Genomic DNA, 15,461 nt, shown 5'->3' with positions numbered 1-15,461 from the left:
GCCAGTAGATGGTGATCTTGCACTGCTGTGGAACTACCAGAGAGACTCTAGCGATAGGCTCTGCGCATGCGCAGCTCAGAAATAAATGAGCTCCGGCCTGAGCAAGACGCTAACTTCGGTGTCCTCTCTATTAATCCACAGGTACTGACAAACAAACTTTTATGTTACCAAACTGGTTCTAAATGTCATGTAAGTTGAGTAACAACTGTTCGGCTATATTTTGAGATGATTGTGATGATGTTGTTTTGTGGTATTTTGTTGTAATGAGTATTAGTGTATCATCGGCATAATGCTATAATGCTACGTAGCACTATAAGTATATGCCATGACAGTGGCAACCTGCGACTTCAGAAAATGTGTTGTACTGTTTGTTTTAGTGTTAGCCAAGCAGTACTGAGTACATGTATTAAGGGGAAAGGCTTTCGTTGGTGAAACAACGTTTGGAGTAAATCTGCCGCCATGTTGTGTTGCGTTCAGGGGACGCCATGTTCAAAAGTGATAGCGTATATGGCGCGAATGTGGGGACAGGTTGTGTGAATGTGAGATGGGTTATTTCGGTATGTTGTTATGCTTTAACCGCGAGTGTTTTGTTTAAGTTGTGAGTATGTAAAGTTATTTTGAATTAGTTTGTATTTATTTTGCTTTTGAGAGAATGCTTTTGTAACTTTATTTGTTTATCAACTATGTTATTTTATGGGAAGAATGCATGGTCTAGTGTGATTTGTATTGTGTATATGTGGAGAAATAAATGAGCTCCGCCTGAGCAAGACGCTAACTTCGGTGTCCTCTCTATTAATCCACAGTTTGCTCATACTTGGCTACGCAGTGCTCTCTAGCCTGTGTGCCGCTTGCTGCCGGTCCAGATTCCCTAGATCTGGTGCAGGTAACATTTGCATGATCCAGTTGTAATCTAATAGCTTGAGGTTACTATTAATCAATTGTTTTTGTGATTTTACACAAATTGACTTCCATGTAGCCTCAGAAGTATTGATATGTAAGTCATTTCTCCAAGATTCTAACTTAAAATCTCCAGAAAACAAATCTAAATTAAAAAAAAATCTGAAAGAGACTTTTATTTATTTTTTTATTTTTTATTTTTGATGTTGATGTCTCTATTTTTATTTCAAAAAATGAAATTATTCATTTCAGTTTCTATGCCAATTTTTCTATGATGCCAGTTCACAACAAAAGTTGCGTGAAAGCGCTTTATACTGTAAGGTGAAAACCCTGCAGTATTGTGGCGAAAACCCCAACAATCAAGTGACCCCTATGAGCAAGCACTTTGGCGACAGTGGGAAGGAAAACTCCCTTTAATAGGAAGAAACCTCCGGCAGAACCAGGCTCAGGGAGGGGCGGCCATCTGCCTCGACCGGTCGGGGGGGTGATGGAAAGAGAGGAAAGAGAGTATAGAGAAGGGAGAAATTGAGAAGAGAAGAGAGAGACTTAGTGCTGGCCATCATAGTTATTAGAAGAACTACTCATCAGATCATCTCTGTCAGTACCACGCCATCTCACCCGGACCACTTGGCACTCCTTTGCCAATCCTCTACCTGTTACTTTGCCTGTCTTTGTTTTGCTTCTCTGTAGCGGTGGTTCTCAGCCCAACTGTGGTTAAAGGTGTGGCTCTTGTCATTTTCGCAGTCGGTTCTGGTCCTCTTATTTGACGTCACAAAGATGTTTTCATCTGGCTTCCTCTTAATTGGCAAGATGGAATTTTGTGTCCTGTAGCTAGTGGTTGAGCAGGATGGAGCCATAGAATAGTGGCATTTCTGCTGGTCATGATATGACCTTTCATGTTTGTACAGTGTTTTTCTCTGCACATCTTTCCAATCAGTCTTTTTTCTTTTAAGATCTGGATCACTCGTATACTTTTCATTTTCTTCCAGATGCTTTTTACACTGTGCTTTCGTTGGAATTGTCTCAGCATTTTACTCTGACTGGGCCTGACTAAGTTGTGGCTGTTCCTCTGAGCTGAATGGGTAGAACCGTTTTGGCTGTGGGGGATCACTAGTTTTTTTCTCTCTGCTGCAGAAGGAGGGAAGTTCCTTTGGGCAGATTGTCTGGTGTCAGAGGTGGGCTTGTGTGGAGACTCTGTCCTGCTGGTGTGGAGACTCTGTCCTGATGTCTCTTTCTTCTTTGTCTTTAAGTAGTTTATGTGCTCATAGCAGGACTCAACGTAGGAGCTACTCTGGCGCATCCATGCAAGGTGGGTCAGTTTTGCAAATGCATGGTCAAGGACCTGATTGGGTGTCATTCGTTTTTGGGGATCGAGGTGAAGCAAGTGCTTTACCATTTCTACAAACATCAGGATATCACACCTTTTTGCAGTTGCATCTGCATAATCCTTATCTTCAATGACGTCGTTATATAAGAGTTCATCCAGAGACTTCAAATTTTTAACTCTATTGTCAACAAACTCAATCCTAAACTCCTGGAAATATTGTTCAGGTGTCTTGAGTTTCCAGTGGTAGATGTTGTCGGAATTGAACTCTCTGCGGAAATATTTTGCAGTCTCTTGCCCACAGTTTAACATTTTCTCTGGGAGTTCTCCTTGAGTCTCCGTTATGTATCTTAACATGGCATATTCAGTTTCTCCAGGGTACAGCAAGGAACCAGTGTATAAACTCACTGCTATGCAGCCCAGAGACCATATGTCTATGGCTTCTGTAAACGGAAGCCCCAGAATAATCTCCGGAGACCGGTACGGACGTGACTGAATGTATGAGCCCACCTCGGCAGCTGAGGTCTCACAGGCCAGACCGAAGTCAATTATTTTAATTCGGTATGGCTCTTGGGGATTTTTCACCAACATTATGTTTTCTAATTTCAAGTCTGCGTGGATTGTTCCAATCGACTTGAGGTGGCTAAGAGCTACAGCTATCTGTATGACGATGGGGCGAATAGCCTTTAAACTGAGCGGTTCGCAAAATCTTTCTTCCAATAAGTCAAGAAGACTTTTTTCGAGGAATTCAAATTCAAGGCACAGATGTCCACAGACTGTAAAAGCCTGGTACCATTCAACTATATTGTACTTGCTGGAGTTACAGGCTTTAAGTTTTTGCAGGGCAGCCAGCTCTTGGTTTTAAACGGGTCTTTTGGTCCTGATCCTTCATCATTTTAATGGCTACAATCTTTCTGTCAGCCATTTTGACACATTTGGCAACTGTGCCATAAGTCCCTTCTCCGATAACACTTATAATTCGGTAGTTGGAGGTTCTGGAGGAGAGCCAGCCTCTGGGGACTAGCATGTCCTGGACATTGCTGAAAGACATCTCTGATGCCATCACAGTGATTAACACTAAAAGTTAGAAGAGTAAAGCGGATTTCACCTCAAAATATAATGAAATAAAATAGCTGGTTCTTCTTTCTTCTTCAAAGCGTGAAAAGGTGAAAGGTCTCCTCAAACGGTTTACTGTTAAACTTGGTTCTTGCAGGGGTGACCAAATGTATCTCTGCTCGAATGCTGGGATGTTTGCGAACACAACTGCTGTGAACAAACTGACAAAAATTGCTGATCCTCACCCCTATTTATGGAAAAAGAAGGATCAAAGCTTCTAAGATGTCTTTGTGACATCATCATTCTGTAAGCCAATGAGATTCTCACATGAAATTTATGAATGAGAATGTTTTTTTTAAACTGTTTTCAAATTTAATATGTCAGTTTTTCTTAGGCTACATTCAATGATGATGCAGCCTTGACATGAGGTTTGGCAGGTTGCTGGAAACAGTGAACACCTCAGACACGCAGCCTGCCATGGACAGCAGAGAGATGATCAGAAGAACGGGTTTACAATCAGCGACATGCTTTTTTTTTTTTTTTTTTTTTTTTTTTTTTTTTTTTTTAACCCGACCTGTTCATATTGCGGCATCTTGAATGATGAACGCTTTATGAGGAAATGATGTGGGGCATGAGTACGATGAACCTTCACTCAGACAACTCCCCGTCGCAGTGTTTGGGTCACACTTAGTCACATTAAATCTGTTTTTCAGGATTAAAGCTTTAACTTGAACTAAATTTTGCACGTGTGCTGATATGTACAGTGTTATGGATGTTTCACAGCAATTGTAAAATTATTTTAGAAAGTGAAAACAAAAAGAATCTATCCTCTTTTCAAGTTTAAGAAGATAGGTTGCAGTAGACTTTTTAAATGGTCAGAGATTGAAATGTATTGACTTTTGTATAGTATTTTTTTCTCTTATTTTATTTACTAAATGTACCTGTATATTGTTTACATGTTTGAAATAAATTAACAACAATAATAATAATAATAAATTTGTATCACTGTAAAAAAAAATGTATCTGAAATGGTAAAAATATAAAATTAGGAGATAAAGTATCATATCTAAAAGCTAAAGTTGGGGGTTTTTGGTATTCGTACTTAGAATTTGTGTGTTCGCATAGCTTTGCTCCCACATACATCCACCATCAGTACATCAGCGCTGTCACTTGGCAATGTGGAGAGATCACTGGAGGTAATGTAGAGAGAATAGGGTGGGGTTTACTCACTAAAAGAGGCGTCCTAGAGACGCCGAAGAATCAATTTCACCTGTGGTAACACCTGCTACACAAAATGTTTGTGTAGCAGGTTGGAAAAAGCTACATGTTAGTTTTTGTAAGAAAACCAATTACCCCCTTATTTGTTGTTTATTGTTGTGACTTATTTTGACATTGTTATGTGTTGCCAGACCATGGTTATATTTCATTATGCCAGTAGATGGTGATCTTGCACTGCTGTGGAACTACCAGAGAGACTCTAGCGATAGGCTCTGCGCATGCGCAGCTCAGAAATAAATGAGCTCCGGCCTGAGCAAGACGCTAACTTCGGTGTCCTCTCTATTAATCCACAGGTACTGACAAACAAACTTTTATGTTACCAAACTGGTTCTAAATGTCATGTAAGTTGAGTAACAACTGTTCGGCTATATTTTGAGATGATTGTGATGATGTTGTTTTGTGGTATTTTGTTGTAATGAGTATTAGTGTATCATCGGCATAATGCTATAATGCTACGTAGCACTATAAGTATATGCCATGACAGTGGCAACCTGCGACTTCAGAAAATGTGTTGTACTGTTTGTTTTAGTGTTAGCCAAGCAGTACTGAGTACATGTATTAAGGGAAAGGCTTTCGTTGGTGAAACAACGTTTGGAGTAAATCTGCCGCCATGTTGTGTTGCGTTCAGGGACGCCATGTTCAAAAGTGATAGCGTATATGGCGCGAATGTGGGGACAGGTTGTGTGAATGTGAGATGGGTTATTTCGGTATGTTGTTATGCTTTAACCATGAGTGTTTTGTTTAAGTTGTGAGTATGTAAAGTTATTTTGAATTAGTTTGTATTTATTTTGCTTTTGAGAGAATGCTTTTTGTAACTTTATTTGTTTATCAACTATGTTATTTTATGGGAAGAATGCATGGTCTAGTGTGATTTGTATTGTGTATATGTGGAGAAATAAATGAGCTCCGGCCTGAGCAAGACGCTAACTTCGTGTCCTCTCTATTAATCCACAGTTTGCTCATACTTGGCTACGCAGTGCTCTCTAGCCTGTGTGCCGCTTGCTGCCGGTCCAGATTCCCTAGATCTGGTGCAGGTAACATTTGCATGATCCAGTTGTAATCTAATAGCTTGAGGTTACTATTAATCAATTGTTTTTGTGATTTTACACAAATTGACTTCCATGTAGCCTCAGAAGTATTGATATGTAAGTCATTTCTCCAAGATTCTAACTTAAAATCTCCAGAAAACAAATCTAAATTAAAAAAAATCTGAAAGAGACTTTTATTTATTTTTTTTATTTTTATTTTTGATGTTGATGTCTCTATTTTTATTTCAAAAATGAAATTATTCATTTCAGTTTCTATGCCAATTTTTCTATGATGCCAGTTCACAACAAAAGTTGCGTGAAAGCGCTTTATACTGTAAGGTGAAAACCCTGCAGTATTGTGGCGAAAACCCCAACAATCAAGTGACCCCTATGAGCAAGCACTTTGGCGACAGTGGGAAGGAAAACTCCCTTTTAATAGGAAGAAACCTCCGCAGAACCAGGCTCAGGGAGGCGGCCATCTGCCTCGACCGGTCGGGGGTGATGGAAAGAGAGGAAAGAGAGTATAGAGAAGGAGAAATTGAGAAGAGAAGAGAGAGACTTAGTGCTGGCCATCATAGTTATTAGAAGAACTACTCATCAGATCATCTCTGTCAGTACCACGCCATCTCACCCGGACCACTTGGCACTCCTTTGCCAATCCTCTACCTGTTACTTTGCCTGTCTTTGTTTTGCTTCTCTGTAGCGGTGGTTCTCAGCCCAACTGTGGTTAAAGGTGTGGCTCTTGTCATTTTCGCAGTCGGTTCTGGTCCTCTTATTTGACGTCACAAAGATGTTTTCATCTGGCTTCCTCTTAATTGGCAAGATGGAATTTTGTGTCCTGTAGCTAGTGGTTGAGCAGGATGGAGCCATAGAATAGTGGCATTTCTGCTGGTCATGATATGACCTTTCATGTTTGTACAGTGTTTTCTCTGCACATCTTTCCAATCAGTCTTTTTCTTTTAAGATCTGGATCACTGTATACTTTTCATTTTCTTCCAGATGCTTTCTTTTACACTGTGCTTTCGTTGGAATTGTCTCAGCATTTTTACTCTGACTGGGCCTGACTAAGTTGTGGCTGTTCCTCTGAGCTGAATGGGTAGAACCGTTTTGGCTGTGGGGATCACTAGCTTTTTTTTTCTCTCTGCTGCAGAAGGAGGGAAGTTCCTTTGGGCAGATTGTCTGGTGTCAGAGGTGGGCTTGTGTGGAGACTCTGTCCTGCTGGTGTGGAGACTCTGTCCTGATGTCTCTTTCTTCTTTGTCTTTAAGTAGTTTATGTGCTCATAGCAGGACTCAACGTAGGAGCTACTCTGGCGCATCCATGCAAGGTGGGTCAGTTTTGCAAATGCATGGTCAAGGACCTGATTGGGTGTCATTCGCTTTTGGGGATCGAGGTGAAGCAAGTGCTTTACCATTTCTACAAACATCAGGATATCACACCTTTTGCAGTTGCATCTGCATAATCCTTATCTTCAATGACGTCGTTATATAAGAGTTCATCCAGAGACTTCAAATTTTAACTCTATTGTCAACAAACTCAATCCTAAACTCCTGGAAATATTGTTCAGGTGTCTTGAGTTTCCAGTGGTAGATGTTGTCGAATTGAACTCTCTATGAAATATTTTGCAGTCTCTTGCCCACAGTTTAACATTTTCTCTGGGAGTTCTCCTTGAGTCTCCGTTATGTATCTTAACATGGCATATTCAGTTTCTCCAGGGTACAGCAAGGAACCAGTGTATAAACTCACTGCTATGCAGCCCAGAGACCATATGTCTATGGCTTCTGTAAACGGAAGCCCCAGAATAATCTCCGGAGACCGGTACGGACGTGACTGAATGTATGAGCCCACCTCGGCAGCTGAGGTCTCACAGGCCAGACCGAAGTCAATTATTTTAATTCGGTATGGCTCTTGGGGATTTTTCACCAACATTATGTTTTCTAATTTCAAGTCTGCGTGGATTGTTCCAATCGACTTGAGGTGGCTAAGAGCTACAGCTATCTGTATGACGATGGGGCGAATAGCCTTTAAACTGAGCGGTTCATAAAATCTTTCTTCCAATAAGTCAAGAAGACTTTTTCGAGGAATTCAAATTCAAGGCACAGATGTCCACAGACTGTAAAAGCCTGGTACCATTCAACTATATTGTACTTGCTGGAGTTACAGGCTTTAAGTTTTTGCAGGGCAGCCAGCTCTTGGTTTTAAACGGTCTTTTGGTCCTGATCCTTCATCATTTTAATGGCTACAATCTTTCTGTCAGCCATTTTGACACATTTGGCAACTGTGCCATAAGTCCCTTCTCCGATAACACTTATAATTCGGTAGTTGGAGGTTCTGGAGGAGAGCCAGCCTCTGGGGACTAGCATGTCCTGGACATTGCTGAAAGACATCTCTGATGCCATCACAGTGATTAACACTAAAAGTTAGAAGAGTAAAGCGGATTTCACCTCAAAATATAATGAAATAAAATAGCTGGTTCTTCTTTCTTCTTCAAAGCGTGAAAAGGTGAAAGGTCTCCTCAAACGGTTTACTGTTAAACTTGGTTCTTGCAGGGGTGACCAAATGTATCTCTGCTCGAATGCTGGGATGTTTGCGAACACAACTGCTGTGAACAAACTGACAAAAATTGCTGATCCTCACCCCTATTTATGGAAAAAGAAGGATCAAAGCTTCTAAGATGTCTTTGTGACATCATCATTCTGTAAGCCAATGAGATTCTCACATGAAATTTATGAATGAGAATGTTTTTTTTTAAACTGTTTTCAAATTTAATATGTCAGTTTTTCTTAGGCTACATTCAATGATGATGCAGCCTTGACATGAGGTTTGGCAGGTTGCTGGAAACAGTGAACACCTCAGACACGCAGCCTGCCATGGACAGCAGAGAGATGATCAGAAGAACGGGTTTACAATCAGCGACATGCTTTTTTTTTTTTTTTTTTTTTTTTTTAACCCGACCTGTTCATATTGCGGCATCTTGAATGATGAACGCTTTATGAGGAAATGATGTGGGGCATGAGTACGATGAACCTTCACTCAGACAACTCCCCGTCGCAGTGTTTGGGTCACACTTAGTCACATTAAATCTGTTTTTCAGGATTAAAGCTTTAACTTGAACTAAATTTTGCACGTGTGCTGATATGTACAGTGTTATGGATGTTTCACAGCAATTGTAAAATTATTTTAGAAAGTGAAAACAAAAAGAATCTATCCTCTTTTCAAGTTTAAGAAGATAGGTTGCAGTAGACTTTTAAATGGTCAGAGATTGAAATGTATTGACTTTTGTATAGTATTTTTTTCTCTTATTTTATTTACTAAATGTACCTGTATATTGTTTACATGTTTGAAATAAATTAACAACAATAATAATAATAATAAATTTGTATCACTGTAAAAAAAAATGTATCTGAAATGGTAAAAATATAAAATTAGGAGATAAAGTATCATATCTAAAAGCTAAAGTTGGGGGTTTTTGGTATTCGTACTTAGAATTTGTGTGTTCGCATAGCTTTGCTCCCACATACATCCACCATCAGTACATCAGCGCTGTCACTTGGCAATGTGGAGAGATCACTGGAGGTAATGTAGAGAGAATAGGGTGGGGTTTACTCACTAAAAGAGGCGTCCTAGAGACGCCGAAGAATCTTTCTATACTTTAAAAGTAAAACCTACATACACAGCTCTGATTACAAACCCCTTGCTTCCCCTTCTTTTCTATTGGTAACTTTCTTTCTCTTTTGTCACCACCAACAATGATTCACTCATCTCTGACCTGCACCAAAGACATATATGCGCTGCATTAAGTTGTCACATAGTCCAGTCAACGAATACTCTTCATCCTCAGCGAAACCAGACACATCAGGTCGAGATAGACTCACAGCTAGGCCAGTTACTCACACACAAATTGGCATCATCGACCCACAAATTTGATGCGTCAGTGCATTTGGGACATCTGTGCAAAGCAATCGAGGTACACACAACATGATGGAAAGGTGTCCGGTCCTCATCAGGACTTAAATTTAGGTAAATAGAACTTCAGATCAAGAACGACACATGACATATTACACCATGTAATTATTGACTCATTATTTACTTACCCTCTGATACTCTATAGAAGCACTAAGTAACAGCCAGCCAAATCAAACTGATTATCAGTAAGAGGCAGAAGCTCTATAAAAGTAAAGTCTTTACTTGTCTGGAGCATTCAGGTGTGTGTCAGAGATATCAGCAGTGATCTTACAGACACAACTATTGCTGCCTCTCTACCTCAAAAGAGTTATAAAGTCATTTCCAAACAATTTGACATCCAGATCTAGAGCTACAACATTTAAGACCGCTTCCTGTCTTCCCAGAGGTGGATGTCCTGGGAAATTCCCAAGATCAGGCGATACGATGCTCAGAGAAACGACGAAAAACCATAGACACTACAGGCCTCGGTTGGTGTTTTAAAAGTTAAACTTCATGACAGTACAGTTCAGTAAAAAGACTGAACAAGAATGTTTTGTTTGGAAAGATTTCCAGGAGAAAGACTTTTCTCTGACATGGATGGATCCTTCGTTTTGGTAATTTCATGGGACAGTATCAAAAATACTCAAAAATAAACAGTCTTAAATGCCGAACAGGCATATTTGGTTTAAATTCCACCATACAGGATTTGAGAAGATCCAGGAAGCCTTTAAATTTCATAAAGGTTGTGTTCGAAAAACATAAGAGTAGTCAGTTTTTGATAAGCGGGTTTGTTTTCTGATGTCTCATCAATAGAAAAAGAACCGGTCAGAGAATGTCACTGCTGCAACTGTGTCAAAGGCTCCAAAATAAAAGTTTAGACAAAAAAGATTTATTGACAAGCAAAACAGCATCTCTATATATTACATAAAGTCATCTTATGTACAAAATTAATTTGTATTGACTGAAAACACAAAGTCCTCGTGCAGGAGCTGCATGTTCAGAGTCTTTGCAGTCATCCTTGTCAGCTCACGGTCACAGCACTTTTTTCTATGCTTCTGCACTTTGGAAACAGCAGATCTGGAGTCAAATCAGGCTTTGTTGTCTTTGCCTGCTTGGCTGGGGGGAGGATCCATCAGGTCCTTAAATCCCAGTTTCTCCAGAGGCTCCTTGGTCATCAGCTGACTGAAAACAAAAAATAAAACCAAGATGATTATACACATTACCTTTGTTGATTCACTAGGTAACATTTTTATTGGCTTTCTTACTGGTCCATTCGGCACTCCAGGTAGTCTTTGGACTGCAGTCGGCACATGGAGTTGTCATAGTTGTTCTCTCTGAGACATTTCATGAACTTTTCTTTGAAGGCTTTACACTCTCCTGGAAAAACAAGAGGACAAAATCAGGACTTGTGCATTTGTATGGTCATCTGTAACCCCACAGCAATAAAACTGTTTCTTCCAATGCACACAATGCTAGTGCTCACTTATAACAAGTACTTAAGGGGAACATTAAAGAATCAGGAGCCCACAGGTTGTCATCAACTTTCAGACCCGATAAGGCGGCCCATCACGATCATCAGTCAGGATTTACAGAAGAAGCTGACATCCACCAGGCCAGAAAGAACTGCACAAGTTATCGAGAACAATGGCCAACAACGTAATGTACATATATTTGATTTTTAATTGCCATTAAAAGTCTTTGAAGTAATGACACGCTAATGAGGGTTCTTTAGATCATACCTGCAGAAAAAAAAATGTTAATAAAAACAGAATCAGTAAAGCTTGTATGAAACACAACATTTGTGCTACTGCCAAAACTTTTTGTCCACGACTGTGAAATATGATAATTTTCTAGCTTAATAACTGAAGGGCTGCTCCCAACATATTGCATGAAGTTTCTTTCCAGTTTATATAGAGCAAGATAGACTTTTAGGTTTTAAAATGAAAGAAAAAAAATCAAACAGGTGAGGCATTGTCCTACAAAGTCTCCTGTTGATATAGAGTTGTTTTACATACACTCATCATGCGCATGAATGGTCATTCTGAGCTTTTACAATTTCTTTAAAGTGCAACCAAGGTGCAACTTGCTAAGGAACATTTAACCAAATAGTGCGAGTGTACATATATGAGCCTGTGTTGATTAAAGGAAACAATTTCAAACTTGTGCACCCAATTATAGTTTTGAAAACCATGAAAGATGTGTGGTGGTCGATCTTCATTTTCATTAAATGTCTCTTATTTTAATAAAGCAAACTGATCAGAAGTTTAATGTAGTTAAGAACATTTATAACTGGTATAAATATAACGCGGAGCAGCACATCATACATGTTTGTGAAAATGCTATTTTCATTACAGTCTGTCCTTCAGACCTTCTGTCCTAATAGCATTAGCACCAAGTATCGCTGTAAACGTCCATGTACCAATCCTGCTAAAAGGCAGCTGGCTTAGTCAAAGGTCTATGAGTGCATTGCACTTATTTAAAACATTTCTAAATATTTATAGCATACACTGTCACAGTTATTATTAATTCTGTCGCTGTTGTGTCTGCGGTGAGGGGAACGAGTGTTATTCAACGGGGCAGACAGGCTCAGCTGGAGCTTACCGAAATGATCCAGAGGGAACGAGCCTTTGTCCGGAGGCCGAGGTTTAAAAGTCTTCGACCCGAAATTCATAGCGGTAGACATTTTCTCTCAGTTCAAAGAGGACCGTCTCAAAATGTTTTTGAGATAAACAACAGCCTCTGTATTTGACCCTGCTGTCGCGCAAGTATGACGTTTTATTTTGAGGGCTCGGCAGACAGACATTAGTAATCGATTGATGGTATCGTAAACTGTCCGCCCTTTCGTGAAAGAATAAGAGCTGATTATGGGTTTAATTTGGGTCCTAATAAATGTGTAACTAATTTTTTTCCGTGGCATTAACAACCAGTCTGCTAAAAATGACCATGTAATGCACAATAGCAGACTGATACTATAGGACTACAGGGGGAAAGCAGTGATCAGAATTTCCCCTCATTATAAACAAATGACTTTGGATACTTTGCAAAATAAAGTTCTTATGAAAACTAAAAAACAGTTTCATAATTCAAAATGACATAACGGACTAAAAAAAGAAAATAATAATCATTTTATTTTTCCATTACTGTGCCTTTACACGTACACCATAAACTTCTCTGATTATTAACTCATAATGCTGTAGCTTTGTAAAACTCTGTAACTGTACGCTGAATCTGATAGAACAATAAAGTGTTCATACTGTTCTCTTAGATACTGTAAGAAATTGAAAATCATAACTGCTGATTGAAAATATTATTTAAAAATGATTTGATGCAACAACAAAAAAAGATTGCCTCAGGCAGCTGACGACGGTGATGAGGAACAGGAAGAGAAACTGTCACGGACGACCAAGCCCCTGCATGGGATGACAGACAGAGGAAGTGACTGACATTAGGAAATCCTACTAGTGGTTAGAAGCCGACAGCGCAGAGGCTCTGATGATGGCAACACAAACACTGGCCCCAAGTGCCAGATCCATAGAAGCAAGCATTTACCACAACCAACAGGACCCAAGCTGCAGATGGCTGCCCCAGAGACTATCCAACACATGGCAGGCAACAGGATGTAAGATGCAAGCTGGGACAGTGTGCAAGAACATCTGTGCTGCATATACCCTAAACGTCCCCAAGTCCTGCTGGGAGACACCAACAAAGGTGGTTAAGAGAAACAGGCCAAATGTGCTGTGGTGGCTGAAAAGGTGCAGAAAATCAGAGTTGTGTTAGATGTGGCAATCGCAGCAGACAGCAACATCAGGAAGAAGGAGCAGGAGAAAATAGGAAATTACCAGCGGCTGAAGGAACATCTGGAACAGATGTGGAAGTCCAAAGTTATCCCAGTGGTAATCAGAGGTCTCCACCCAGGAGAGTGCAGCCCTGGAAACAACCTGCAACCTGCCCTCAGACAGGAGATATATGTTAATATGTATTTATTAATAGTAGGCAGACTTTATTCGCCTCTCCGATGCTGCGTGCGCATTCAGAGCACTTTCATGTTATCAGTTTCATTTAAATGCCACTTTTGCACGAGCGGACGATCCGACTCCACTGGATTCTTTAAACGTGCAGCTTCACCTAGCCCACCGCTGGATGTCTCACTTTTCTAAGATATAAGGCTGAAGGGAAAGCAGGCAGACAGACAGGAGGGGAGGAGGCGGCGATGGTAACGTGTGGGCTTGATTATTATGCAGCCAAAGAGCCTGGGTAATAGAGCTATCAGTGAGAGGCAGAGAGAGCTCTCGGCGCGGATCGCTCAGTTTCCCTTTCTCTCTCTCTGCTCTCTTATCCTCGGGCACAGCTCGGATCGGAGGTGGCAGGTGACCAGTCTGTCTGTCTGTCTGTCTGCTGGACCCCAGCGGCGGATGTTCTTGGGCACCTTCTTCCCACCGCGGTGAGGCTGGACGGATAAACTCACCATGGCGCTGGAAGCGGAGGGGAACAAGCTGCAGCTGCAGGACGTGCTGGCGAGACCGGGCAACGACAAGTGCGCGGACTGCGGCAATCCAGGTAAGGCAAACCTTCCCCCCTCCACCCCGTCCACCAGCCCCGTTACTGAAAACCCGGCGCCCGGTGGAGCCAGCGCATCCAGCTGCCGGTGCGCGTGTGCGTTTCGAGCCGCTGTGCACCAGCAGGGGGGTACATGAGCCAACTGCCACTTCAGAACCGCACAGTCTGAGCGAGTCTGGTGACAAAGGCCCGCAGATACCCGAGGACAAAGTAGACCAAAGTAGGCCTGACAGTGGACTCTGGACTTATAAGTCTGAGCCATAAACCCATTAAACTGTGTGAAGACATGCCAACTCTGCTCCTCACTGTGTGTGTGTGTGTGTGTGTGTGTGTGTGTGTGTGGTTTTGTGTTATTACAGTCTACACTGTCAGCAACCCCCATAAAGCTCAGTTATTACTTGTGTGTGATGGGTTTTGCTCTACATGTTCCCGACTGTGTGTCCACCCTATTCCTGTGCAGCTATTTTTGTTCATTTTTCACTGTCTTCATCTCTCCTCCCCCCCCGCCCAGATCCTCCCTTCATCATCCTTTCAGTACACCCCTCCTTCCTCGTCGCTCAAATGGCAGTAAACCAGTGAGTGGCCAGCCGAGGCTCCAGTACGGGCCCAACGCCCAGTGCTTGGAGCCGAGCCTGCCCGGGACGCCTGTTCCTTGGCCCCGGTTACGGCTCCTCTGAGGACTGGCTGTAGCAGAGCTGCATTTTTAAAAAAAAAAAAAAATTATTTATTTATTTATTTATTTATTTATTTGAGCCAGAGTCACTTTTGCAAAACGAGATAGCTTTGTCTGAGGGGTAGACACTTAAAGAGGGATTTCATTGTGATTGTAGGAAGGTGGAGAGGTTGTTATTTTTTGTGGTTGATGCAGCTTTGAATTAGCAGCAGCATTTTTCTTTTATTTTCCTTTTTTTATCAGCAACCTACATAACAACAGTTCAGCCTTTGGTCAGTTGATAACAGCTTTTACACAATGGTTAAAGTGAGATTTGGCAGGGCGGGGGGAACACTGAGATCCGGTGTAGTGGTGCAGCAGGGAACAACGACTCACCTTAAAATAACTAAAATAATAGATTGATTTGTACCGTGAGCTCCAGTGGGCTTGTGTCTTAGCGGACAGCTTGAGTCCAAAACCATGACTACTTGATATTATCTAAGTGTGTGCATGGATACCTCAGACTGCCCTCCACCAGGCCAATATGAATCAATCAATTCTTATCTGCTTATCCAATTCAGGGTTGCAGAGGGGCTGGAGTCTATCCTAGCGACCATAGGGCGAGAGGCAGGGTACACCCTGGACAGGTCGCCACCTGACACAGGGCTAACACAGAGAGACAGACAATACATCCACACTCACATTCACACATCTCGGTAATTTAGA

The 15,461-nt window shown here is 41.3% G+C and overlaps 2 protein-coding genes and 1 long non-coding RNA gene across 6 annotated transcripts in view; 2 read left to right on the top strand and 1 right to left on the bottom strand.

Annotated features, from left to right (window-relative positions):
* Positions 1-5,572: 5,572 nt before the first annotated feature.
* On the top strand, positions 5,573-8,695 carry LOC120441443. Of its 2 annotated transcripts, none has more exons than XR_005614093.1 (2): positions 5,573-5,589; positions 8,131-8,695. It is a non-coding gene; the product is annotated as an uncharacterized LOC120441443 (long non-coding RNA). The 2 variants fall into 2 exon arrangements; XR_005614094.1 differs by lacking the exon at positions 5,573-5,589 and adding an exon at positions 6,721-6,908.
* Positions 8,696-10,393: 1,698 nt separating this feature from the next.
* Positions 10,394-12,307, bottom strand: LOC116330276 (cytochrome c oxidase assembly protein COX19). The gene is made up of 3 exons (XM_031752538.2): positions 12,128-12,307; positions 10,792-10,903; positions 10,394-10,708 (listed from the first exon to the last, which is right to left on the bottom strand). The coding sequence occupies exons 1-3, from the start codon at positions 12,207-12,209 to the stop codon at positions 10,615-10,617; spliced, it is 288 nt and encodes a 95-aa protein (XP_031608398.1). The 5' UTR covers positions 12,210-12,307; the 3' UTR covers positions 10,394-10,614.
* Positions 12,308-13,708: 1,401 nt separating this feature from the next.
* LOC116330258 (arf-GAP with dual PH domain-containing protein 1) overlaps positions 13,709-15,461 on the top strand; it is a 38,062-nt gene continuing 36,309 nt past the window's right edge. For all 3 annotated transcript variants that reach the window (XM_039616056.1, XM_039616055.1, XM_031752519.2), the window contains exon 1: positions 13,709-14,083. Coding sequence is in view for 2 of the 3 variants with exons in the window: in XM_039616055.1 (XP_039471989.1) it covers positions 13,993-14,083 (91 nt within the window). In the remaining variant the exon portion in view is untranslated. The remainder of the gene's footprint in view (positions 14,084-15,461) is intronic.

Source organism: Oreochromis aureus, linkage group 8, assembly GCF_013358895.1.
Source record: "Oreochromis aureus strain Israel breed Guangdong linkage group 8, ZZ_aureus, whole genome shotgun sequence".
Lineage (NCBI taxonomy): Eukaryota > Metazoa > Chordata > Actinopteri > Cichliformes > Cichlidae > Oreochromis > Oreochromis aureus.
Note: the sequence above shows the minus strand (reverse complement) of the source record. Positions and strands in the feature narration are given on the sequence as shown.